At 40.3% G+C, this 25,815-nt stretch overlaps 1 protein-coding gene across 2 annotated transcripts in view; it reads right to left on the reverse strand.

Moving 5' to 3' along the window:
• Positions 1-14,333, reverse strand: part of TSPAN12 (tetraspanin 12) — a 71,450-nt gene extending 57,117 nt beyond the window's left edge. Inside the window, exons 1-3 of one of the 2 annotated variants that reach the window (XM_007982707.3) lie at positions 14,240-14,333; positions 13,825-13,993; positions 12,714-12,849 (exon numbers count right to left, since the gene is read on the reverse strand). In XM_007982707.3, the coding sequence (XP_007980898.1) occupies positions 12,714-12,779 (66 nt within the window). In that variant the 5' untranslated portion in view covers positions 12,780-12,849; positions 13,825-13,993; positions 14,240-14,333. Of the gene's footprint in view, positions 1-12,713; positions 12,850-13,054; positions 13,366-13,824; positions 13,994-14,239 lie in introns of those variants that run through there. The other variant, XM_007982708.3, reaches the window with a different exon arrangement.
• Positions 14,334-25,815: the final 11,482 nt, after the last annotated feature.

Genomic DNA, 25,815 nt, shown 5'->3' on the forward strand with positions numbered 1-25,815 from the left:
ATACCAGAAACTGGGTAATTTATGAAGAAAAGAGGTTTAGTTGGCTCATGGTTCCTCAGGCTGTACAGGAAACATGCCTGGGGAGGCCACAGGAAACTTTCAATCATGGTGAAAGAGGAAGCAGGCACATCTTACATGGCCAGAGCAGGAGAAAGAGAAAGCAGAGGAAGGTGCTACACATTTTCAAACAACCAGACCTCATGAGAACTCACTCACTACCACAAGAACAGCAAGGAGAAAAATCTGTCCCCATGATCTGATCACCTCCCACCAGGTCCCTTCCACAACATTGGGCATCATAATTTGACATGAGATTTCGGTGGGGACACAAATCCAAACCATATTATTCAACCCCTGGCCCCTCCCAAATCTCACATCCTTTCACATTCCAAAATACAATCATACCTTCCCAACAGTCTCCCAAAGTCTGACTTGATTCCAGCATTAACTCAAAAGTTCACAGTCCAAAGTCTCACTTGAGGCAAGTCAAGTCCCTTCTGCCTATGAGACTGTAAAATCGAAACCAGTTAGTTACTTCCAAGATACAATGGGGGTAGAGGCATTCACTAAATACTCCCATTCCAATAGGAAGAAACTGGCCAAAACAGAAGGGCTACAGGCCCCATGCAAGTCCCAAATCCAGCAGGGCAGTCATTAAATCTAAAAGCTCCAAAATAATCTCCTTTAACTCCATGTCTCACATCCAGGCAACAATGATGCAAGGGGTGGGCCCACAGGGCCTTGGGTAGCTCTACTCCTGTGGTTCAGCAGGGTACAATCCCTGTGGTTGCTTTGTTTCACAGGCTGCCATTGAGTGCCTGCAGTTTCTCCAGGCACAAAGTGCAAGTTGTGAGTGGGTCTATCATTCTGTGGTCTGGAGGAGAGTGGCCCTCTTCTCACTGCTCCACTAGGGAGAGACCTAGTGGGGACTCTGTGTGGGGGCTCAAACCCCACATATCCCTTCTGCACTGCTCTAGTAGAGATTTTCCATGAGGGCTCTGTCCCTGCAGCAGACTTTTGCCTGGATATCCAGGCATTTGCATACATCCTCTGAAATCAAGTCAGAGGCTCCCAAGCCTCAACTGTTGCCCTCTGTGCACCCACATGCTTAACACCACATGGAAGCTACGTAGGCTAACGGCTTGCACCCTCTGGAGCAGTGGCCTGAGATGTACCTGGGCCCCTTTAAGCCACAGCTGGAGCTGAAGCAGTTGGATCATAGGGAGCAGTGTCCCAAGGTTCTGCAGGGCAGCGGGGCCCTGGGCCCAGTCCATGAAACCATTCTTTCCTCCTAGGCCTTCAGGCCTGTGATGGGAGGCTCTGCTGTGAAGGTCTCTGAAATGCCTTTGAGGCATTTTCCTCATTGTCTTGAATATTAATATTCAGTTCCTCTTTGCTTATGCAAATTTCTGTAGCCAGCTTGAATTCCTTTCCAGAAAATTAAGTTTTTCTTTTCTACCACATGGTCAAGCTGCAAATTTTCTAAACTTTTATGATCTGCTTTCCTTCTAAATATAAGTTCCAGTTTTAGAACATCTCTTTACTTACGTATATGACCATACACTTTTAGAAATAACCAGGCCAAATCTTAAACACTTTGCTGCTTAGAAATTTGTTCTGCCAGATTACCCTAAATCATTACTCTCAAGTTCAAAATTTCACAGATACCTAGAGCAGGGGCACAATGCCACAATCTCTTTGCTAAAGCATAGCAAGAGTGACCTTTATTCCAGTTCCCAGTAAGTTCCTCATCTCCATCTGAGACCACATCAGCCTGGACTTCATTTGTCAATATTACTATCAGCATTTTTATCACAACGATTTAACGAGTCTCTAGGAAGTTCCAAACTTTCCCTTGTCTTTCTGTCTTCTTCTGAGCCCTCCAAACTGTTCAAATTTCTGCCTGTTACTGAATTACAAAGTCTCTTTCACATATTCAGGTATGTTTATAGCAATGCCCCACTCCTGATACCAATTTTCTGTATTAGCCCATTCTAGCACTGCCATAAAGTAATACCTGAAACTGGGTAATTTATAAAGTGCAGAGGTTTAATTGGCTTACAGTTCCACAGGATGTACAGGAAGCATGGCTAGGGAGGCCTCAGGAAAGTTTCAAACATTGTGGAAGGGGAAGCAGGCACATCTTACATGGCCAGAGGAGGAGTAAGAGAGAGAAGGGGGAGGTGCTACACACTTTTAAACAACCAGATCTCTTGAGAACTCACTCTCTACCATGAGAACAGCAAGGGGGAAATCCGTCCCCATGATCCAATCACCTTGCACCAGGCCCCTCATCCAACATTTGACATGAGATTTGGGCAGGGACACAAATCCAAACCATATCATGTGGTATTTTATTTCATTACCTAAAATTATTTTACAGTTATAAAATCTCCTCTCTTTATCGCTCTTCAAAGTAATGACTTCTGTTGGTTTCTCTATTCTATACTGGCTTTATAGGATGTTTAGCCAGTTTTCAATAACATAGTTCTTAGTCATGTCAACACATTATTTCATTCATCATAGTGTACAATTCATTATCAGTGTAGTTACTACACATAGTTCTTCCATTTTCAACAAACAAAAAAAAAGTGTATATCGTTTAAATGGTGTATTCCAAGACATTTCTTATATGGCAGGATGATTAAAAGCCTGGGCTTTGAAGTCATTCTTCCATTCAAAAATCATATATTGGTCACCCGCTCTTTGCCAGGCACTGTGCTATGTGTTAGGGATACACTGATGAACAGTAACAGACACTATCTCTGTGGAGCAATTAATTAAGTGAAGAGGACACAGGTTAATCAACTCATTAGAGATATAAATATGTAACTGAGAACTGTATCAAGTGCTGAGACGAAATAGTACAAGTTTCTGTATGAATTCCTTTTGGAGGGCCTGACCCATTCCAAGGGGTCAAAGGAACTTCTCTAAGAGAGCTAAGATCTAAAGGATAATTATCAAGTTACTCAGGAAGAGGAGGGTTGAAAATAACCTTCCGGTCAGAAAGAACAACGGACCCATGAGGGAAGGCAACATGACATGGTAGGGAAAATTTGCACATGGTGAGAAGGAAAAAGCAGGCAGGGGTGAGACTGCATGAAGCCATTTCAAGGTATATGGGCTTCACCATCACGACAATGAGAAGCCACTGAATTTTGAATTTCAGCTAGGAATTCTAGCTCTACTGCCTTTTAGCTATATGACATTCAGCTTGATCTTTCCTATGCCTCAGTTTTCTCACCTGTGAAATGATATAAAAATAAGGCCTACTTCATAGAAGATCCATATGACAAAAAAAAAAAAAAAGAGTGAGACTCTCATATACATTACCTATAATTACTGCAAGTCACTTTAGACTTAATCTTTCTCAGTCAGTCTGAAAGATTAGATTACTCCTAAATCAATTCTGAAATGGAATCTTCAGCTATTTGAAAGTCTACCAGATGGACAAGAGAGAAAGCTCTTTGATATAACTACCTATCAGACTATCATGGTCAATTTCAACATCTCTAACACTAAACTTATCTCCATTCCTCCTAAACCTGCAAGTTCCTCCCACTGTTTTTCCTGTAAATGGTATAATCAATCCTTCAATCATGTAAACTGGAGACTTGGCAGGAAGGCTGAACCTCTCCCTTTTCCTCAGCTCTATATCTAATTAGTCTCAAGTCCTTCAAATTGTACTGGCAAGGCGTCGCGTGAATTCCTCCCCCTTTCCTGCCACAGCTGGCTGGTTCAGGCCTTCATCCTCTCTTGCTATCCAATTATAATTACTTTATAATAAAACTCTTCAGCTCACAGATTCCACCTCCAATTCACCCTTCGGTTACTTTTATAGAACACAGATCAAATTCTTCTGCTTATAGCTACTCTTTATGGTTCTTCTTCAACTACCATTTATTTAATCTTCCCTCAACTCCCTCGGAGAGAACAAAGTTTAAACTCTTGAGCAGGGCACACCAGGCCCTTTTCAGCTACCCCTTAACCTTTTTCTTAAACCATGCTTCCTGCCAGCTCTTTCCTACACACATTCTGTATATGGAAAACAACAAAACTGCTTGCACATCTCCAAAATGCGCCATATGCACCTCCCATTGCCTATCCATCTTCACTCCTGCAGTGCATTCTGCCTGGAATACCATGCTGCCCCAGCCTTCCTGTTCTCATGTGCTGGGCAACATCTACTTCTCCTTCAAGGCCAGCTTGAACATCAACTAGAGTGTAAAGATTTTCTCCCAACTGCTGCCTTACCTACAGATCTTTTCCCTCTTAATGCTCTTTGCACAGACCTCATAAAGCAGTTATCCTACTGTTCTTGTTTCTGTCCATCCATCTCATCCTAGCAGAGGGCACAGAACATTGCTTATCTCCCCATCACATAGAAAAGTACCAGGCTCAGTAGTGGTGCCTAATACATGTTAGGTGAGTGAATGAGAAAATAATTAAATTAAAGGGAGATGGTTTCATCCTGCTAGATAAGCTGTTAGAGATTTTTAAACAAATTAGAAATCTGTAGAAAATGCTGTAATAAGAACTGAGCTTTCTATCACTGGAAGTTTTCCAGTAGAAAGACGGTTTCTGAAAAACAAAGTCAAAGATTTATATATCAGATTAGAAGCTGGCTAAAGTGTTTTCAAAAGTTCTTTAAACTAAAACTTTGCATTATACTCTGTTCCAATGTTTTTCTCACAGGAGTATACCCAAACATTTCAGCTGTGCACAGAACACTAGTCAAAATAAATAATAACACCAAGCCTTATTCTATAGTAAACAAGCAACCCTGGGAATAAAGCAGCTTTTTCTCAAGGAATTGATTCCAGAAACATTACATGTCTGAGAGCAGTTTCATCCTCAACGAGTGAGGCTTTACTCACTGGGTTTGAGAAAATAACAATAAAAACAAATATAGTGCATGCCTATAGCAAGAAACTGAACTAAAACGAGACTAGGTCAACTCAAAACTAAACCTGATATTAAACCTAGAAGCGCAACTTATGAGGGGGATTCAGACTCCTTGCTAATCACGTTATTTTCTGCTAATTTTCCAAATTAACTATGAAAATCATCCTTCAAATGCCACTCACATTGGCTAAATTGTTAGGAACATTATAGTTATCATATGTAGCTAGGCTTTATAGCTCCTTACGTTTTCTCCAGTATTGCAACATGTCACTTGAAGCTCAAGGAGATATTTGAAAACTAAATGAAGTGTTACTTGATAGAAACATATTTAATATATTATTTGGCAGGACATTTGTCACAATCTCTCTTGCAAAATACTTAGAAAATGCTAGCTTTCAACAAAGATTTAGAAACATAAAATTTGCAGTGCTGAGGAGATGGTCTGCTTTTGTTTGAATATAATTATATAAAAACAACTCTTGAATCAAGTTGTTTTCTGAATCAGAATTGTATGTGTATGCGCATTTCCTCAGTGTATTATGGAATGTGTACCTATAATTTCCATAAAATAGTAAGGTCACAGTCGAGAAACAGTCTTTTCTATCTTTCGACTGTCTGCCATCTGTTACATATAGTCCCACATAAGATGACAGTGACACAAATAATTTCTGTTCAAGGATGACGGCTGTCTAAAACCACCTACCTAAACTTTTCATGTCAAACCTGTTAGCAAAGAGAAGAACGTAAAAGAGAGACCTGAATCTTAGTTACAGCTTTGTGTATATAGAAAAGGACTTTGACAAATAATTCAAATTTTCATAATTTTTACTGGTTAATCTTGAAAATGGAAAAAGTGGACCAGAAGCTTTCCTTCTTTAAAAAAAGGATTTAAATTTTGGGGGTGTTTTTTTTTCTGTCTCCCAGGCATGATCATAGCTCATTGCACCTGGAACTCCTGGGCTCAATTGATCCTCCTGCCTTGGTCTCCCAAGTGCTGAGGTTACAGGCATGAGCCACCACACTTAGCCTTTAAATTGCTATTTGTTAAAATGTAAAAGTAAGATCAAGCCTTGATTATTTGGAGGCTGGTCACACAAGGTGAGTCACATGTGTGTTCCATGTTGCCAGGCCTGCTCCCTTCTGCCTTTTCGTGAGTCTGTGCCTTCTCAGCTTCCCTCTACCAGGGGATGGGCAGAAGGAAAGAGAGCAAACAGGTAACACTATTTGCTAAAGCTGTGAAAGAATAGGCCATGTAAATGATGGCTGAAATACCATCTGGAGATTACTGGTGGGTATCACTTCAGAATGAACATCAATGAATTAGAGCTGAATAAATCAATAGCACCCTGGAGCTGTTCTGACTGATAGTTTTTCTAGACCATCATGTTTTCCTATAGATAGGGTGACCACGCATCCTGATCTGACCAGAAGAGATCCACTATAAGCCTCTGTTGTTTGGTCATAATTGTTAACAGAAATATCCCCTTTTCTTCAGTCTCCACATTGTCCTGGTTTCCATGATGAAGTATATGATTACCCTATAGTCACTACAGGGAAAAGAAGAGTAAAATGCCTCATTCTACAGGATAGTTTCTGTGCAGTCTAACTGCAGTAATCTCCACTTCCCCCACATCCCAGCTCAGGATTATTCCCTGAGTGGAATCAATGAGGAAGGAGCCTATTGCTCAGTACGCAGCAGAATGTGCTGTGAAGAATCTTCCATGTACTTCTCAAAAAACATTCCTTAAGAAGCATGCAGCGGCTCAAGTCTTTGCTCAGCTGAGCCACAATGTATATATAAAAAAGTAGATCAGCTTTACTCTGAGACTAAAAGACTTTTTTTTCTTTTTTTTTTTTTTTTTTTTGAGACGGAGTCTCACTTTGCTGCCCAGACTAGAGTGCAGTGACACGATCTTGGTTCACTGCAACCTCCACCTCCCAGGTTCAAGCATCTCTTCTGCCTCAGTTCCCCTAGTAGCTAGGATGGCAGCTGCACGCCACCATGCCCAGCTAATTTTTGTATTTTTAGTAGAGACGGGGTTTCGCCATTTTGGCCAGGCTGGTCTGGAACTCCTGACCTCAGGTGATCCACCAGCCTGGGCCTCCCAAAGTGCTGGGATTACAGGCATGAGCCACCATGTCCGGCTGACTAAAGGATTTTTTTATGGTTAAAATTTATTTTAAAAGACCACAAATATTTGCTGGAGGGCTTTCCACTATTCCTTAGGAAGAGTTCAAAAATACTTGAATACCGTTCATAGCATAAAGCTGAGGACACCAATTTAAGATGTAATATTTCAATATGATTCATAAATGTCCTTCCTGTGAATTCAAACTTCTACTTGCCAAGAATCTAACTCTTCAGATTCTGTATGGATCAAACACCTAAGGTTCACTACGGATGGCCAGAGAAAAAGAAACAGAGCACTGAGCCTCCTGTCTTTTCATCTGCCACGCATATATCCCAAAAGCATAAACTAATTTTCTGTCTACTTTTTTAGACTTTCTTTTATAAGTTACTTTTCATATTTAATCAGGGTAGTTCTTCTCTATTGCTATTATCTTTAGTAATGGTAAGTAAAAAACAATGGCTCTTAGATAATGGTGAGAGATGGGAGTTTATATTACCCATTTAGAAAATTAGAAACAAATACATATTTGATGAATTTTAAGTTTTCGCCAATGTCAGAAATTTTCAAGGAGAACCATATTTATCCATATTTATAATAATAGAAAATTACCATCTAAGAAAGACAAATGACTAAAAAGCTAAGAAGTTGTCTCTAAAATGGTGGAAAGCTCTCATTTCTTTAAATAATACACCATTTAAATTTTACTAGTAGCAAAAGCGTATAAATTTGAAGTAAAGGTAACCCACGTCCTTACTCCACCATGGACAGAAGGCGAATCATGGTCTCAAAAGAACCCTCGGGCAGTTCACCTACCCACATCATCTCCTATGAGCTCCTTCCCCTCCTGAATTCACAAAACTCGTGACAAACCTAGAAGGCCCAATACTTCTGTGCCGACTCCAGTACAACAGTACTAGAATCTGGCTTCTCCATCATGTGGAAAAGACACTGAACAGATGACAAATCAAGGTGACTGGATCCATACAATAAAGAGACTGTAGAGCATGTGTGATCTTGAATGTGCTGTGGATTGTTTCTTCTAAGACACATTTATGGCTTACACTTAAAAACACATCTATGCCTTACATTTTAAAAAAAATACTCAATATATACTTTTTAATTTAAAAAAAAAAAAACAAACTCTCAGTTTGATTTTTGACTCTCAGAACAGGAAAACAAAATTGAATGGGTTCCCAATGTTTTTGTGATTAAGATTTATTTTTCTTTTCCCTAAAATCCTAGTGGGGTAGAAAAGATAAGAAGGCACCAATATAGTAAAAATAGATTTAAAAAACTAAGACTACTTAAAATGCCAGTGCAGAGTAAAAGCCTATAGCTTTTGACCTCATGGGTAATGGGGACAAGGTTATCAATCTTGCAAACCCAGAGGGAGGAACAATCTCCCTCTTCATAGTCAGAATGTGAAGTCTGGTTTAAGAAGTGGGGTTCATATGCCACACTGATGTGTTCTACTTGTAATTCCAATGAGAACTAAAAGCTAGTATTAAAGCCTTGCTCCTCAGGGTGCGACGCTCAGACCAGCAGCATTGGCATCACAGAGGAGTTTGTTAGAAATGCACTCTCAGTTAGAACTCAGGACACACTAAATCCAAATCTGCCTTTTAACAAGATCTCCAGGTGATGTGCATGCACTCTGAGGTTTTAGAAGCACTGTTCCAGAGAATTTGGAATGAGCAGGTGGACAGCTAATCCCTTCCTTCTGAGGATGTTTACTTGACTTCTTTCATGCAAATAAATCCACCACTGTTTCCAGCAATTTAACTTCTACTACACTTGGATAAAAAACAAAACTGGACTTTCAATTCCTGTTCTGCTACTTACTAGCAAGTTATTGAATTACTCTGAGTACCAGTTGCTTTACCCAAAAAAAGAGAGACAGACAGACTAAGAAAACTATTTTATGGGTCTATTATGAGAACTAGATGAGAGTAATGTTAAGAATGACCAGGAATGTCTCCAGCACAGGCTGAAAATGGCTTCTGACTTGGTAATGGTAGGATCTGCAAACATTGCCTTAACACTGAAAAAGTAAAATGAGTATCCCTAAAATTAGCCTATTATACATTTCATACTATTCTAACAAAAATCCCAACAGATTTTTTTTTTTTTTTTTTTTTTTTTTTGAGACAGTGTCACTGTCGTCAGCCTGTAGTGCAGTGGGGCAGTCTTAGCTCACTGCAACATCCGCCTCCCGGCTTCAAGTGATTCTCCTACTTCAGTCTCCCGAGTAGCTGGGATTACAGGTGCCACCATGCCCAGCCAATTTTTGTATTTTTAGTAGAGACAGGGTTTCACCATGTTGGTCAGAATGGTCTCAGTCTCTTGACCTTGTGAACCGCCCACCTTGGCCTCCCAAAGTGCTGAGATTACAGGTGTGAGCCACCGTGCCCAGCCCCAACAGATATTTTTAATTGGATAAAATAATCTTAAAGAACATTTTTAAAAAGAAATCTTAACCAAGTCAAGAAATGAAGGCATATATACACACATATATTTATATTTATACATATATTTATATTCATTTTTATACATAATATATTTATATTTATACATATAAAATCCTGTACAAAATTATATTACAGGCCAGGCACAGTGGCTCACACCTGTAATGCCAGCACTTTGGGAGGCCGAGGCAGGTGGATCATGAGGTCAGGAGTTCGAGATTAGCCTGGCCAATATGGTGAAACCCCATCTCTACTAAAAAATACAAAAATTAGCCAGGCATGGTGGTATGCACCTGTAGTCCCAGCTATTCCAGGAGGCCGAGGCAGGAGAATCGCTTGAACCCGGAAGGCGGAGGTTGCAGTGAGCTGAGATTGCGCCACTGGACTCCAGCCTGGTGACAGAGTGAGACTCCGTCTCAAAAAAAATAAATAAATAAAAGAATATTATGTTACAAAGAATATAGAAAAGTTTAACTATTGTATAGAAACAGATAACATAAATGAAATTAACACTTAAAATATAGGGCAAACCTAAATGATAAATATGAAATAGTTAATGAATATGAAATGAAATGATATATGTGAAAAATATATATAAAATGATGCTCATGCTCACTGGTAGTGGGGTAGGTACAAAATAAAGTAACAATGAGATAATACTTTAAATGTTTCAGATTGGCAAAAATTTAGGAGTGCGATGTTACCAACAAGATGGCAACAAATATTTTTGTACATATAACGGGGTAATTACTGCTTTTATTTTTAGGGAACAGATTCCCAGAACAAGATTGCTGGATCAAAGGAATTGCAGTAGTGGTAGCAATAGTAGCAGTATTAATCATAACAACAACAATTACTATGATTAGTACCGTAATGATAGTAGCAGTCCACCTCCTGGTAATCTGCTAGAACATCATCATTATTGTAGTAGTTACAGTAATAACTGCAATACTGCTATTGCATAGATAGCACTTATTGTGTGCCACTGTTCTCAGTGCTGTATATATGTTAACTCTAATCCTCCTCACAACAACTCTAAAAAATAGGTAACTATGATTCCTATTTTACAGGCTAGGAAACAGACAGTAAATGTGCCTGGCAAACATAGTGAGAAGCAGTAGCTATTTTGTATGTTAGTTAGATAGGTTGGCTACTTTTGTTTTTGTTATCATCGCATATATTTTTACATAGCAATTCCACTCCTATGACTCTAACTCAAATGAGAAACTAATTTAACAACAAAAAAATCAAGGATTTACATGTATAGTAGTGTGTATCTGTCATGGACAGGCATGAGTAAATCTATCTTTGTATGAAGCAAAATACAGAAAAATGTACACAAGATGCTTAACCTGGACTATTTTGTTGAAGCGTAGGTGATACTAGGAGAAGAGGAGGGCTGGAGAAAGAGGGAAGCAATCCAAATAAGTCAATAAATCGGAACACACTCACACACACACTGCACACAAAGATAGAAAGTTAGAAGGTTTAAGTACAGGGTAATAACAAAGAAATAATGTTTACATTCTCTGGGGACACAAAGAGCCCTGGAAGAGTTTCAGGAATAGGTGCTTCTTTGCAAAGTTCATTTCTAAGAGGAGTGATACTTTTGTTGAATGATTTGGTTCTTTTTTTTTTTCCACACAATATAAAGTATTAAGAAATTTTTCAAAGCTTGATTCTTTATCGAACAATAACAACAACAACAATCTTAGTAATTCTAAGGTTCAAAACTCAGTAAGGGTCAAGTTAAAGACACTGTCTAGGGGCAAGAAAGCTGAGTTCTGTTCCTGGCACTGCCACCATTGGACAATTTGATCTTTGGCAAGTCACTTAATCTGCACTTAATTTCCTCACTTACAAAGGAAGGAAGTTCAACCAGGCCATCTTTAAAGCTCCTTTTAGAAGTGGAATGTGATGATTCTATAATTAAAAAGCACAATGTAGAAAAGTGAAAAACTAGTAAATAGGAGTGATAAGTATCAAACATTTTAAAGAAATGGAGTTTAAAATCTTAAGAACTTGTAATGATCCAGGTAATTTAATGATTCACTTAAAAATCGAACTTTTAAGAAGTATAAACTACAATAAGATCAACTTGTGATTTTACATTTCCAAATGGTGAATTTAACTACCCAATGCTTTAATTTTGAGAAATTAATGCTTTAATGTTGAGAAAAGGAATGCTATTTTAGATATTTTCAGATTACTCACTTAAGTAAGACTTAATTTGTCCTTTAAAATGGGGCCATCTATAAGGTTCAGCTCAACCAAAATGTCATCTTCTAGAGACCACATGTAATAGCCCTATGAAAAAAAGGCTGGGCAATGCCAGCCAGGCAGCCACATAACATTGCACAATAAAATTTGTAACAGAAAATTTTGAATAAAATTGTTAATAGAACACAAAAAATGGAAATAACAATTTGCTTAAGAATGGCAGCCTCCTGAAGCAACATTCACAGTTTAAATTGTTATATTTTCCTAAGTTTTATAAGTAATAATATGATTATTAATCATACTCTATGAAAATTTAAAGCATAAAAAGTCATTAACTCACAGGGCATAAAGATTTCCATGAGCTTGTTACATTTTATGTATTTTTATTTCCTTAAATGGTTATGGGATTTTCCAAAAGCATACACACAATTCCTTAAACTTTGCCAACTTAGAATTGAATTAGTTACCTAAAAATCACCCTTCAGACCGTATGGAATACCCTAGACAAATCTACTCAGCCTTTTTATGATAGGTTATCTGGGTGTGAATTCCTTGCCCACCCCCCCCCCCAAAAAAAATATTAAGACTTGGCCCAACTAGATTTTACAGGCGACAGAGATGTAAAGAAACAATTTCTGGCTTGCACAGTTATCTAAAATTCCCGCAAACAAGCGGCTCCGTAAGTAGTATGTCATAATTTTCTTATCTACGAGTACAAGCACGTGCATTTATTTATATCCCTAGATTAACTTCAAGTCTAATTTTACCGCCAGTAGTGTCCAGGGGTGGATTTCTTTGTTCTAATTACAAATGGAACTTGAGCTAGATCAAAGGCATTTTAAGAAGGTCAAATTTTACTTCTCTGAAAAATAGAGGGTGTTATCCCATGTAATTAATTAATGCTTAGCCATGCCCTTTGGCGCATTATCCGGTGGCTGCAGAAAACCAGAGCCAGCCGTCCCCACCTGTTGGTGCAGTGAAACTTACTTACCCAAAAGAGCAGATTGAGGGCGTAGAGCAGGCAGCGCAGACACTTCACTGAATCTTCTCTGGCCATTGTGAGCCCCGTAAGGGAGAAGCCCCATCCTTTCACCACATCCTACTCCCAAGGGCAGAACGACAGCGATCTGCAGGGGGCGGGGGAGAGAGAACAGGGGACATCTCACCATCACGCTCCCCACTGCCTGCCCGTCCCTCCTCTGCCAGCCCTCAGCAGGGTCCAGAGGGTCCCGAAGCCCAGTGCATTCGAGACATCGCCTCATCAAAACTCATTTGTTAAAGTCATAATAGTAACTAAACTCCCAAAAGTTCCAAACCGGCTTCAGATAACACCTGCTGGGAAAAAAGAGCAACTATCCGGATGAATGAAGTCGCACAGTAAACTCGCGTTCTCAGGGAACACGCGACGAGGCCCTGTGTATTCTGATGAGACGCTCTTGAAAACCTCCCTCACCACGCCCCTCCTCGGGGACCGCTCTGCTCGGAACTGTCCTGAAGGTTAGAAAACACACTGCCCCCTGCCCCCGGACACGTCACAGGCGCCACCGGCAAGCCCGAGAGCATGAGCACCCTTCCAGTTAGGACAGTTCCTGGGCACTCCAACTCAGCACCCCTCTACCCTGCCCCGCAGCTCGGGTGTGAATGCAAGGGACTGGGGGGTGGGGGGAGGGTTCGGAGGGCGCAGTGCGGAGCTGGGATTCCGCCCGGCGAATAGGGTTTCTCTGGGAGAACGTGAGAAATGATGTTTTCGGCCCCAGAGTGATGGATTAGCCTGGGACAGGGGGCGGGGGGCGGGGAGGGGGCGCGGGGGAATTAGGGCCCGTGCAGCTGTGCAGACGCCGGGTTAGTCATTCAAACCCCCTTCCCCCGCCCCGGCCGCTCCCGCGACCCCTCGCTCAAAGCCGCCCGCGGAGCACAAAGCGAGCGCGGCCACCGACCCAGCCATCGCGTCCGCGCGCCCCCGGCAGGGCGCGAGGGGAAGCGCCAGCGGCAGGGAGCCCCAGAGCCAGCCCTTAAGTAGTTTAGCACACAGCGCGGAGGGCAGCCGCCGGCGGGCTGGCGGGACAGCGGGCAGGAAAGGCGACAGACGCGCGGCCACTTACCGTAGGCGCTGGGCCCCGTGCCCCACGCCCGCCGAGGTATAGTCGGGGGCGCACGGCGGGGGCTCATCGGAGCAGGGACCTTCTTCGCGGAGAACCGGAGGGCTTCATTGGCTTCAGCTGGAGACGCTTCTTTCTCTTCCTCTCCCCCCGCCGCCGCCGTCGCCGCCTCCTGGGAAAAAGAAAAAAAAAAAAAAAAAGTCCTGGGCAGCAGTTGCTGGAAAGTCTCTGCTAAGCCACCTCCCAGCGCCGCTGTCCCTCCCAAGTCCTCTCCGAGTCCGGACGAGGCAGCGGCGGCAGTCAGGGCCAGCTGCACAAACTCTCAGCGCATGCTCGAGCCGCTGTTTGCCGGGGTTGGGTCCTAGTGGGTGTTTCTTGTCCCTCTCACCCAGCGAGAGTCCCCAAAGGGACGCTTCACCTCTGCAGGATAGGGTCCAGAAGATAATGCCTAGGAACTTGGGAGAAGTCCGTGCAGTAAATCCCTTTAAAATGGTGGTGTCGAAGGAATGGAGGCTGGGTTGTAAGCACAGAGAAACAGGCTTTTATTATATGAAAATATTTGTGTTTGAGAAGGGGGGTGAAGGGGTGGCCCAACCCAATTCCTGCAATGAGAAACCAGTTTTCACAACCTTTATGGAGCCACCTCCTGTGATTTGTTATTAACATGGTGCCCTGTGATCCTTCTGATTGCTCTGTTGCCCTCCCTGATTTAAAAAAAAAAAAAAAAAGTTCTTTCCCACTTTCACACTGCACTAATAGCATTTACGGAAACATCAGAGTAATCATGTCCAGTCTGAAATGCAGAAGAGGAGGAAAGAACATTTTTAACTCTTAGAAGTAACTCAAGCTTTCCAAAATTTCTCACGATAAGATTGTATTGAGTTTTAACTGGGTGATTTATTTTGAAATGTGTACATAGTAGTGGATCTTTGGAAAATCTAATTTTTTTAAACTAGAAATTCACGAAGTATTGCACAACAAGAGACCATCCTTCCAAAAGAATCTTCCCTTTTAGAAGTTAGAAGTTTCACACTAAATAAAATGCCACTGGATCATATCCTCCACATAAAATGTGGATGTGTTATGCCTCATAATACTGCTCATTTCTAGGATTACTTTTGTGGGCACTGCGTGGCAAATAAAACTTCACCAACAAATATGAATTACCTGGAATACGAGCAACAGCTTTGAGAAAACCTAATAACTAGAGTCCTTAAATTTCCTTGCAGAAAAAAAAAAAGAAAAGAAAATTGGAATCCTATGTCCCTGACTACCTGTCTAGAGTCAGTTGCTGGATGACTGGAGTGACGATAAGACACGCAGTCTCATATGGAAAGAAGCAAAGTCAAGACCAAAAGACAACATAGTTGTCCTGGGTTAGACTAGGAAAATTATTGGTAAGCAAGTCACTAAGCAGTACGTAAGACAGCAGCCCAAAAGAGTATAATGAAGTATAGCCATGCACAAAAAAAACAAAACAAAACAAAAAAAACACCAAGAAAAGTGTCCAATTATCCACCAGATGACTCCAACTCTGATAATGAAGCAGCTTCTAGAATCTTGGGGAAGAGTAAAGAAACCCACTTTTATCCTGTGCCAGCTTCTTCTCAAATTAGGGTGCATGCCTATTTTAAGGAAAGGCCTGCTGAAACAACCAGCCATCCAAATGCTGTTGGTGCCACACATTCCCCAGAGAGGTATAAACATCCCCGCATTGTGAGGAGTCCATGACTGCTATTAAAACTAAGAAAAAGAGTGCCAACAATTCCCATGTGTCAAAGCAGAGATCCTCTTCTACTTCTAGAAAGTAAAGTGCCCTTTTCTTAATTCATAAACCTTTAAGGGTCAACTGCCTTAAAGCAATAAAATACTAGAGGAAGTTACCTTAGAAGTATGTATGTCCTCTTCTTCCTAGCAAACAAGGAATATAGATCCAAGAGAAATTAAAGTAGTTGCTCAATGTCACAGCTATAGTCCAACCCAGATTCCAAAGTAAAATCCAGAATAATGGCTCTCTAAGTAGCACACTAGTTTAGTGGTTCTCAAAATTGTTGTACACGAGAATCACTTGGAGAGCTTTAAAACAACCCTAATTCTCTGGCATACCCGATACCACTTAAATCGGAATCTCTGCAGATGAGGCCTAGACATACAGGTTTTTGAAAGCTCCCAAGGTAATTCTAGTCTGCAGCAAAGTTTGAAAACCACTGCAACTAGGACTTTACAGCTGTCTAAAAACTAGCAAAAGGGTCTCTTTAGATTTTGTTGGATCAAATCCCTCTCCTGTGAGTCGATAAATTGGGTTTATTATCCCCATTTTACAAGTTAAGAAGAAAGCAGAGCTGTAGTTACTGCTCTAATATTCCTGATAAATGGTCATCAGAGACAGTGAATCAACATTTCAGTAGAGGAGACCTCACCACATTTGAGACATTGCAGTAATGGGCAGTTTTGATTGCTTAAACTTGACCATGCCACCTTTTAACTTCTACCCTTCAACCTTAGTTCCACCCTTGGAGTCCATAGCATGAGCAAGCCTTCTTCCCATATGACAGCCCTTCAACTACTTGAAGGCAGCTGTTCTTCTGTCCCTCTCCAATTCTTCTCTTCCCCGGAATTATGGAAGCACAGTAAGACCTGGCATCGCAGCTGTCATTCTGAGGGTTCTATATTTTTCTCTGGGAGATCTGGTTTTTTTGTGTGTGAACAAAAGGAGGATAGAAGTGTCATAATATGGACATAAAAATTTGAATGTGTAATAACATATTAGGAAAATTGTGTGGTCTATTTAGTACCCATTAGTCAGGAACCCAATTCTGTGGCCAGGTGTGCTCCATTAAGTATTGTTTCAGTGGTGTTACCTACTGTGCCTCATGCTGAAGATACTAAGACAAGTTCTTATCCTCCAAGAAAAGGCAAAACTGTCCTTTCCTATTATATAATAATAATAATAATAACATCAAAAATAATAAAATAAGCATTTACAAGGAATCACATATATGTCAGTCCCAGTGTCAGGAGTAAAACTCAGTTTTTCATTAAGAGAATACAAGTTCCTCACTCCATAAGGCACCCCGTTTGTCCATATCTTATTCTGTTCATTCTGCTCAAGTTGTGGAGAGAAAAAGGGTAACACAGGAGTCTGGATGTATCAGTTGCTATTCTTTCTTAGTACAAGACCCTCACAAGTACTCCTAAGCCAGTTCTTTACAATTAATATGGGATAGACACCTAATGTGTTTTGAACAAATTATATATGTCTGACACAATAGATGCTTCTCACAATCTATTTTATTAATTCCTCATAACCATATGTTGAGATACTTGAAATCAATTCAGATAGCTGATTTTTACCAGACCCACACAGGTAGTAAATAACGAAGCTGAGATTCTAAGATCTGTCTGATTCTTTCCACTGTCAATCTGCATTACAGTAGCATTTCAAATCTGGTTGGACAAGACTTAAGAGGAAAATTTTCGAGCTTTTTAAAATTAGTTTTCGAGACTATGAGGCTGAATTCAAATATATGTACTTTAACTGTGACTGATAAACCTACTTTCACCTCACTTCTAAAAGAGTATACAGACCTAATAAGACCTGAGAAAATAGTTTCATTACTGAATTAAGTAGACTGCTCTCTACTGTGAGGTTAGGGTTGCCAGATAAACTACAAGACACCTCATTAGATTTAAATTTCAGATAAACAACAATTTTTTTTTTTTTTTTTTTTTTGGTATAGGCATGTCCCAAATGTTGCCTGGGACAAATATTGCATTGGACATACATATACTAAAAAATTATTCAATGTCTACCTGAAATTCAAATTTAATTGCAAATCCTACATTTTCGTTAGTTGAATCTGGTCTCCCTATGCAAACTAGCAAATGCACTCAAAAAGCCACAAAAACAAATATGTTTCACATAAGAATGAGTCCAGAAATAGTGATTCATCTGCCCAGTAATGATATCAAGGAATCAGTTATTTTTCCTCCTTACTCTCCTGACACACACAGTGAGTCATCATACTGTCCTTAACTACCTCCTCTCATGGTCACAAGATGGCTGTGCAAATTCAGGCATCATTTTCAGTTACCATTACTTCCAAAGGAAGAGGAAAGTATTTCCTCCTATGAGTTTCTCTTAGGATCAACCAAACCTCTCCCAGGAGTTCTGCAGCAGATTATCCCTTTGATTGATTGGCTGGAAGCTGGTCACGTACTCATATATCTACCAATTACTGACAAGAACTATGGTTCTACTATAACTGGTTTGTATTGTTTTGTTTGAGAAAGAGTCTTGCTCTGTCACCCAGACTTGAATGCAGTGGCTCGATCTCGGCTCACTCAACCTCCGCCTCCCGAGTTCAAGTGATTCTCATGCCTTAGCCTCCTGAGAAGCCGGAACTACAGGTATGCACCACCACGCCCTGCTAATTTTGTCTTTGTAGAGACGGGATTTCACCATGTTGCCCAGGCTGGTCTCAAACTCCTGACCTAAGGTGATCCACCCACCTTGGCCTTCCAAAGTGCTGGGATTACAGGTGTGAGCCACCATGCCTGGCCAGGTTTTAAACCAATCAGGATGTATTACCTGTGCCTGGGACAGCCCTTCTCTAAAGCACAGGGCCAAACAGAGGAGGGTAGATAACTGAACACAGTCAGATTTTTATCTGAACTGAGGGATAGAGGAAGGCATAGTACCATCCTCTCTCCTATTCACTGCTAGGACATCCCAGCTATCAGCCAACCATTTTGGGGCACTACCTAGCAAAGTTTCTTAGTTATTGAAAGAACCACTGAAGCAGGAACCTCAAGGCAATAGCAAAGGACCCTGAGAAAACTCAGATCACATCATTTCCATCCCATGCCATAAGCTTACTTTCAACATCGTCATTTGAATTTACACACCAGCTAATTCATTAAAGAAGAGCCCAAATCAGTACCCTCCTATGAAACTCTATAACACTTTTCTCTTAAACATTATCAAAACCTAACCTTCATGCAAAGTTTAGAAATTTGGACTCACTTTACCCACAGATTTAATAAATATTTATTGAATTGTTACTACAAATTCAGAACTGTGCTAGGAGATACCAAGAGTTCTACCATAATCTTGACTCTCAAAAATTTATAACTTCATTAGCATGCTTCTTCTTCAGAAAGAAAAATTTATAGAATATAAGAGATCTTTTGGCCAGACTTGGTGGCTCATGTCTGAAGCTCTTTGGGAGGCTGGGCCAGGAGTCAGAGACCACCCTGGGAAACACAGCAAGTCCCCTGTTTCTACAAAACATAAAGACTATTATCCAGATGCTGTGTGCTCACCTGTAGTCCCAGCTACTCAAGAGTCTGAGATGGGAGGATCTCTTCAGCCCAGCAAGTCGAGGCTTCAGTGAGCCGTGATTGCACCACTGCACTCCAGCCTTAGCAACAGAGCAAGACCCTCTCTCTCTCTCAAACAGCAACAACAAAAACAATAACAAAGAACCCTTTCTCTTAATTTTCAGTTATTAGAAACAAAATGTAAAGAAAAGGCAGGAATACACGTCTATTTACAAACAGCTGCCAATTTCTGCTTTTCTCAGAAAGATCCCTCAGGAATTATGCTGTTATTCCACTACATCATCTTTTTGTCATGCCCACAATACAACTAGGGAAAGATAATCAAATAGTTACCAAGAATATTAGATATTTGTCTTCGCCTGCTGCTCTTTTCATTTTCTTGGTGTGTTTTAAAACTTCCAGCTTACTCCAATGCTGTACTAAATAAAACATTTATTTATGACACTAGATAAAATCTTTTGTTTTTAAAATTATTTCCAGCTGGCTAATCCGAACTCACAAGTGTCCTCATCCTACCATGTGTAAAACAACCATTTTATTATTATTTGTGTGTATGTGTACTAGCAATAACCATGTATGGAAAACTGGAGATGTTGTAAATTCTCATTTCAAATTTCATGGTTTGAATGTAGAAATGATTGACTGATGAACAAGAAAAAATGTTAGTGTCCTTGGTTTCTTCTAGAAGAATGCATTTCTTCTCAATGCATTTGTTTTCACTGCAAAGAATTATTAATTCTAGCAATTGCCATTATGTTCTATTATCTTTATGTGGTCAGTTTTCTTTTGTAGAAAGCAATGTTAACTGATTGATTATTACTCACAGCAATAAAGGAAGATATATCATATCAGCAACATAAGACACCCATAAATAACTCATAGCTAGTTTTATTGACTATATGCATTTCTATTATTTTAATCTATTTCTTGGCTTTATCAGCAATATTATTCCCTATAACTGACTAGAGAAAATACTTGAGATATAGTATGTTTGATTTAAGAAACATACATATTTTTCCAAAATGACTGCTAGAAATTAAATTATACATTTCGTTGTGAGTTTTATATTGGTGATGTTTTATGAGTCACTGGTTCATAGAGAAGAATCTTTCCAATTCTGCCGAAATGGAGATGAGCTGGTTCTCACTTTGGCTTAAAAAATGGCAGCAGCCAGCTTGGGCTGCAAGGCTGACCATATGTTGAGTGAATTAACTAGGTCTCAACAGCTCTTCCTCAGGTGAGACATAAAAACTGAGAATATAGCTACCAAAATCATGTTACTCAAGTCGGCTCTCTTTCTTGATCTTTTCTTCCTTTTATTGTCACCAGCTTGCACATTTGCAAATGACATCATAAATCATTTCCCCTTTTTCCTTTTCTCCACAACTTTCCTTCTATTCAGACCAGTGTTCCCAACTATCCCATGAATTTATCACATTTGTTAGACATCCAGGTTTTTACAAATGTGCCTTATTCAGTTATGGGAACAGGCATGGATGGCCAGAACCTAAAAACTAGACCAATCAATTAGGGTGTGACTGGAATTTGAGTGAAGACCCATCAAAAGGCAATGTAAATTCAGGCAGTCAAGCAGAACCAAGTATGAAGGGAATGTGTTGGCAAGCACTAGGTGGAAATTATGGCAGGAAGACAGATGGCAATGTCACAGAATCCCAGCAAATGGTAACAGAACTCAGTGGCACAGGAATCAGGCAGCAAAAACATGAAAAGTGTCACGCAAGTAAGGAAAGACTCCAGTCCATGTCAAGATGAATTAGCCAGTCTCTGCCAGCACTCAGTTGGTGAAGTTGATCCAGGGAGATGAACTTAGGTCCCTAGAAAAGCAAGATTCAAAAGCAAAAAAAACACTATCCCAGATAAACTTCTGTAGACCCTACTTTTAAGAGTGGTAATGTTAAGTTTTTAAAAGTTACAGGTTTCCAAATTAAGGAAGATCTTAAAGGCTGGCCTGAGGAGTTTGCAGTTTACTCAGAGACAATAACAATCCTGAAACATGTTGGTATGAGCAGAAGAATGACATAAACAAACAACAGAAGGAGTTCAAAGTCAGACCTGGATTTAAATGCTGGCTTTACCAAATGTTGGTAATGGTAACAAGCCTCAATTTCCTTATCTGTATACCTACCACCTAAAGTGGTCATGAGTAATATGTAATTATAAGCCTAAATTTAGCTGAGGTCACACTGTCCTTTAAGGTTTAAATAGAATAGGCCAGCCTCTTTCCCACAAGCCGTGAAAATGTTTTCCCCTTGCAATCCCTCTGGGGATTCTAGAGATGGGGAAAGAAGGAGGAAACACTTTTTCTCCAGTTCTGAATCCATTTATGGATCATCTTTCCAACTCATATATGCTGTTCTTTTCTCTAAAGGGTGAACAGCCTTCAAGAAAAGATTTCTTCCCTCTCACAATATAGCACAAGCCTATGTTCATAGCTGCCTTTGAGCGAAGTCACAAAGAATCTAAAAGTATTTCTGTAGCAGCACGGTATACAACTCAAAACCAAATATCAGAAATTCTCTAGTCCTACTTATTTCTTCCTCATAATCTTTCCCTGCAGTTCCCATGTTGATTGGCTGCCTCTTCTCTGATCTCACTCACTGTTTACACCCCTATTCAAAATTCCTGGTAACTTCTCAGGCAGACAACATAGCTCTCGTTTTTGTTTTACTGTCTTATTTCAGTCTAGGCCTCAGAGAGCTCATCTTTCACATAATTCTCTCCCTGCAAGAAATTCTGGTGCTTTTTACTTAAAACAGCAACAACAACAACAAAAGAAGGAAGGAAGGAAGGAAGGAAGGAAGGAAGGAAGGAAGGAAGGAAGGAAGGAAGGAAGGAAGGAAGGAAGGAAGGAAGGAAAGAAAAGAAAAGAAAAGAAAAGAAAAGAAAAGAAAAGAAAAGAAAAGAAAAGAGAAGAAAAGAAAGAGAGAGAGAGAGAAAGGGAAGGAAGGAAGGAAGGGAGTCACTGTTATAGTGCTTACTATATGCTAGAAAGTATTCTAAGATACATATATTTGTATAAAAAATGTAATCCTTAAAAACGCCTATATTATACATGAGAAAAACAAAACAGATCATGCAGTTAGTAAAGGTGAAGCCAAAATTCAGTGTGGGGTGTTGTGGCTCCAGAGTCTTGTGATAGCTGATAGCACCAAACAAAGTGCCTAGAAGTAAATGGTTGTACGATTATTAGGAAGATTATTCTGATAAGCATATGTATGATAAACTGGAGACAGCGATACCAGTAGTGAGACAATTATTTGGCAGTATTTAGCAAAGAAGATTCTGTGGATCACTAAACTTTCAAGCATTCTATAGGCAAATGCATTTAGGAAATGCTGACTAGTATATTGGCCTCCTAGAACTTTTGCAAACTCTAGCACAGTAGAAATTCTGAGAACTCCAATAAGAAAGGAATTTCCTTCACTTTGTATAACCCAGCACTTCCAAAATACATTTGATCAAGTAATCTCTGTGTATCTCTGTGTGTTTTTGTGCCTGTGTGTGAGAGACAGATAGAAAAAAAGACAGAGAGAGGGGTTGTTATTAATAGTGAATAAACCTAATACTCAATTGCACATATTTTGAGAAATATCAATTTCTACAAAGAAATACAGAACTATTTCAGAGGACTTAGCAGCTAAATAGATGTGAGGCACAAAGATACAGAAATACAGGGGAAATATAAGTGATATATAGTTTGAATGTATGTTTCTGTCAAGTCTCATGTTGAACTGTAATCCCCAGTGTTGGACGTGGAGTCTGGTGGGAGGTGTTTGGATCATGGGGACGAATCCCTCAAGAATGACTTGGGCCATTCCCTTGGTGATAAGGGAGCTCTCGCTCTGAGTTTACACAAGATCTGGTCATTTTAAAGTATGTAGTACTGCCCCATCCCCTTGCTCCTGCTTTCACCATGTGAGATGCCTACTACTTCTTTGGCTTCTGTCATGATTGTAAGCTTCCTGAGGCCTCTCCAGAAGCAGATGCTGGTATTTTGCTTCCTGTATAGCCTACAGAACTGAGAGTAAATTAAACCTCTTTTCTTATAAATTACGCAGTCACAGATATTTATAGCAAGGCAAGAACAGCCTAATACAAAAAGGAACTTAAATTTGACCACAAGTATTAAAGTACCTCCTCATGTCTATCATGCCTTACCCCAAGGTCCAGTTCATTCACTTGGAGGATCCAATGATCACTATCAAAGCCTGTATAATATACATCTATTTTAAGCCACTGTCCTCACTTCCACACTCCATTACAAACTTGAAGAAAACAGATACTCCCCAACATTGAAGCACTTTTGCAACCAGTTCTTCATGCTTGAATATTTTTCAAATCCTTGTTTACCTGCCTCTATCATTGTTATTTGTTTCTTTTTCATCTTCATTTGATCTTTGGATTTGACACTAGGCCATTTCCTTAATAGCAAGCTTTATTCCTGTCTTTAGTTACAGTGTTTATTGACTCCCCCAAGCCATCATAAGTGACCATCTTTCCCAGTCTGGGCCAACCCCAGAACTGAACCCTCCAAGCCCAGCAGTTCCCAGCACTAGTCCTCAGTGGTGTCCTTCCAGACTCACCCTAGAAGCTCATGTGACACAGACATAGAGCAAAACTGCATACCCAGGAAATTATACTATATTTTCAAGAGTATAATAGGTTATAGAAAGAGATTTAACTGAGAAAGAAATAGACAGAGCAAACATTACATCCACTTTGGCAAGGCTAAAGATCTCATAAGAAGCTCATAAGAAGCCTTGTCTTCACTGGACTTAAAAGTAGTTTCACGAATGTCAGAAGCTGTAAAGACAAGATAAGGGAGGGCAGGAGAATTTCTGAGACTGTGCTTAAATTGCTGCATTTCCCCAACATATTCCCTCTTTAAAAAGCAAACTCCTTTGGTACGTATCCAGTGGCTTGGATACCTAACCCAAACTAGAAGTAATTAAAAAACAAAACAAAGCACATTTTTTCTTTCTTCTCAAGACCATAATCTCTTATGTCATGCCAATGACATCTTACCACCTTTCTCTTCCTCTTTGACTCATCCAGTCCCTGAGTGTGGTGCAGTGTGAATACTGGATCCCAGTCACCCTTACCCAGTCACCTTTGCCCCAGTCACCCTTGCCCAGTGCATGAGATTGACCAATGGATTCATGCTAAGAGAGGCAAGCCGAGAGGACCTCAGGCTATTGTCTCTCTGACTCATCTCAGCTCCTAGGATATGAATATCATTAAGAGAAGTTTACCATTGTCCTCATCCCCGTCTCCAGAGCTCTGTCTCAGAGATTTTGCCTGGGGGTAGAAGTAAGACATAAAACAGATAGCTTCTAATCTCTTTCCAGAGGAACTGATTTTATGTGCAAAAAAGCATGGACAAGTGTAGGAAAAGAGCCAGTTGCATGGTAAGAGTGACACCATCTTGAATTAAATCACCATGATGACAGATGTTTGACTCCTGTATACCAACTTATTCTACAGCAAAATGTTTAAACGATGCTTGTAGCATAGCTAACCCCTCATAGAGATGCTTTCTAACTTCCCCAGTGTTCAGAAGTTTCAGCAAGAAAGCCTGAAGTGTGACCCCTGCACATCCCTTTCCCTAAAAGCTTGCTATATAAAGGATACTTTCTAGGCAGGGCATGGTGGTTGATGCCTATAATCCCAGCACTTTGGGAGGCTGAGGGCAGCGGATAATTTTGAGGGTAGGAGTTTGAGACCAGCCAACATGGTGAAACTCCGTCTCTACTAAAAATATAAAAATTAGCCGGGCATGATGGCAGGTACCTGTAATCCTAGCTACTCAGGAGGCTGAGGCAGGAGAATCGCTTGAACCCAGGAGGTGAAGGTTGCAGCGAGTCGAGATCATGCCACTGTAATCTAGCCTGTGCGACAGACCGAAACTCCATGTCAAATTAAAACAAAAAACAAAAAACAAAAAACAAAAAAAACTTTCTAGAGGGCTGGACACAGGATCCATCTTCTTGAAGCTGCCTGAGACATTTCTTTGGTTCATAAGTCCCTAATACATATTTCTTGCTGAGAACTGGATTTGTCAGCCTTTCTTCAGCTTTCCAACTCCCTTGGCCTTTCTGGGTAGGTTTGCATATACCTGCTTACCAGGAAACAGGCAGTTAGAGCCTGAGGCTGCTCTCAAAAACAGTGATGGTTGTGATAAAAGGCACTCATAAATCTAATGAAGGTACAGTCTAAACCATATGGTCTAGCCTATATCTTCATTAGATCCATGAATGAAGAGAGAATCTGGGTTTTAGACAGCTGGGCAGAGTCATTCTGCAGTCAGAACAAATATCAAACACTGACCTCAGAAACTATTCCTTTGAAGAAGCTACATTTTGATTGGATTAATTTGTAGAGGAATACATGCCAAAGACGTTGTTGAAAATGACACAACAATCAGCAGGCAACTTTCATTTATTTTTTATGTATTCACAGGCACGATCATAGTGCACTTCACAGACCCTGAAATCCTGGCCTCCTCAGTAGCTGAAACTACAGGTGCATGCCACAGCACCAAGTTAGTAGAGTTTAACAGCTGACTGTAGTCAGGAAAAGAATAGAAGAGCCCCCTATTAGGACCATTGTCATCCCAGGGTGACTGTGAAA

Source organism: Chlorocebus sabaeus, chromosome 21 (assembly GCF_047675955.1).
Source record: "Chlorocebus sabaeus isolate Y175 chromosome 21, mChlSab1.0.hap1, whole genome shotgun sequence".
Classification (NCBI taxonomy): Eukaryota; Metazoa; Chordata; class Mammalia; order Primates; family Cercopithecidae; genus Chlorocebus; species Chlorocebus sabaeus.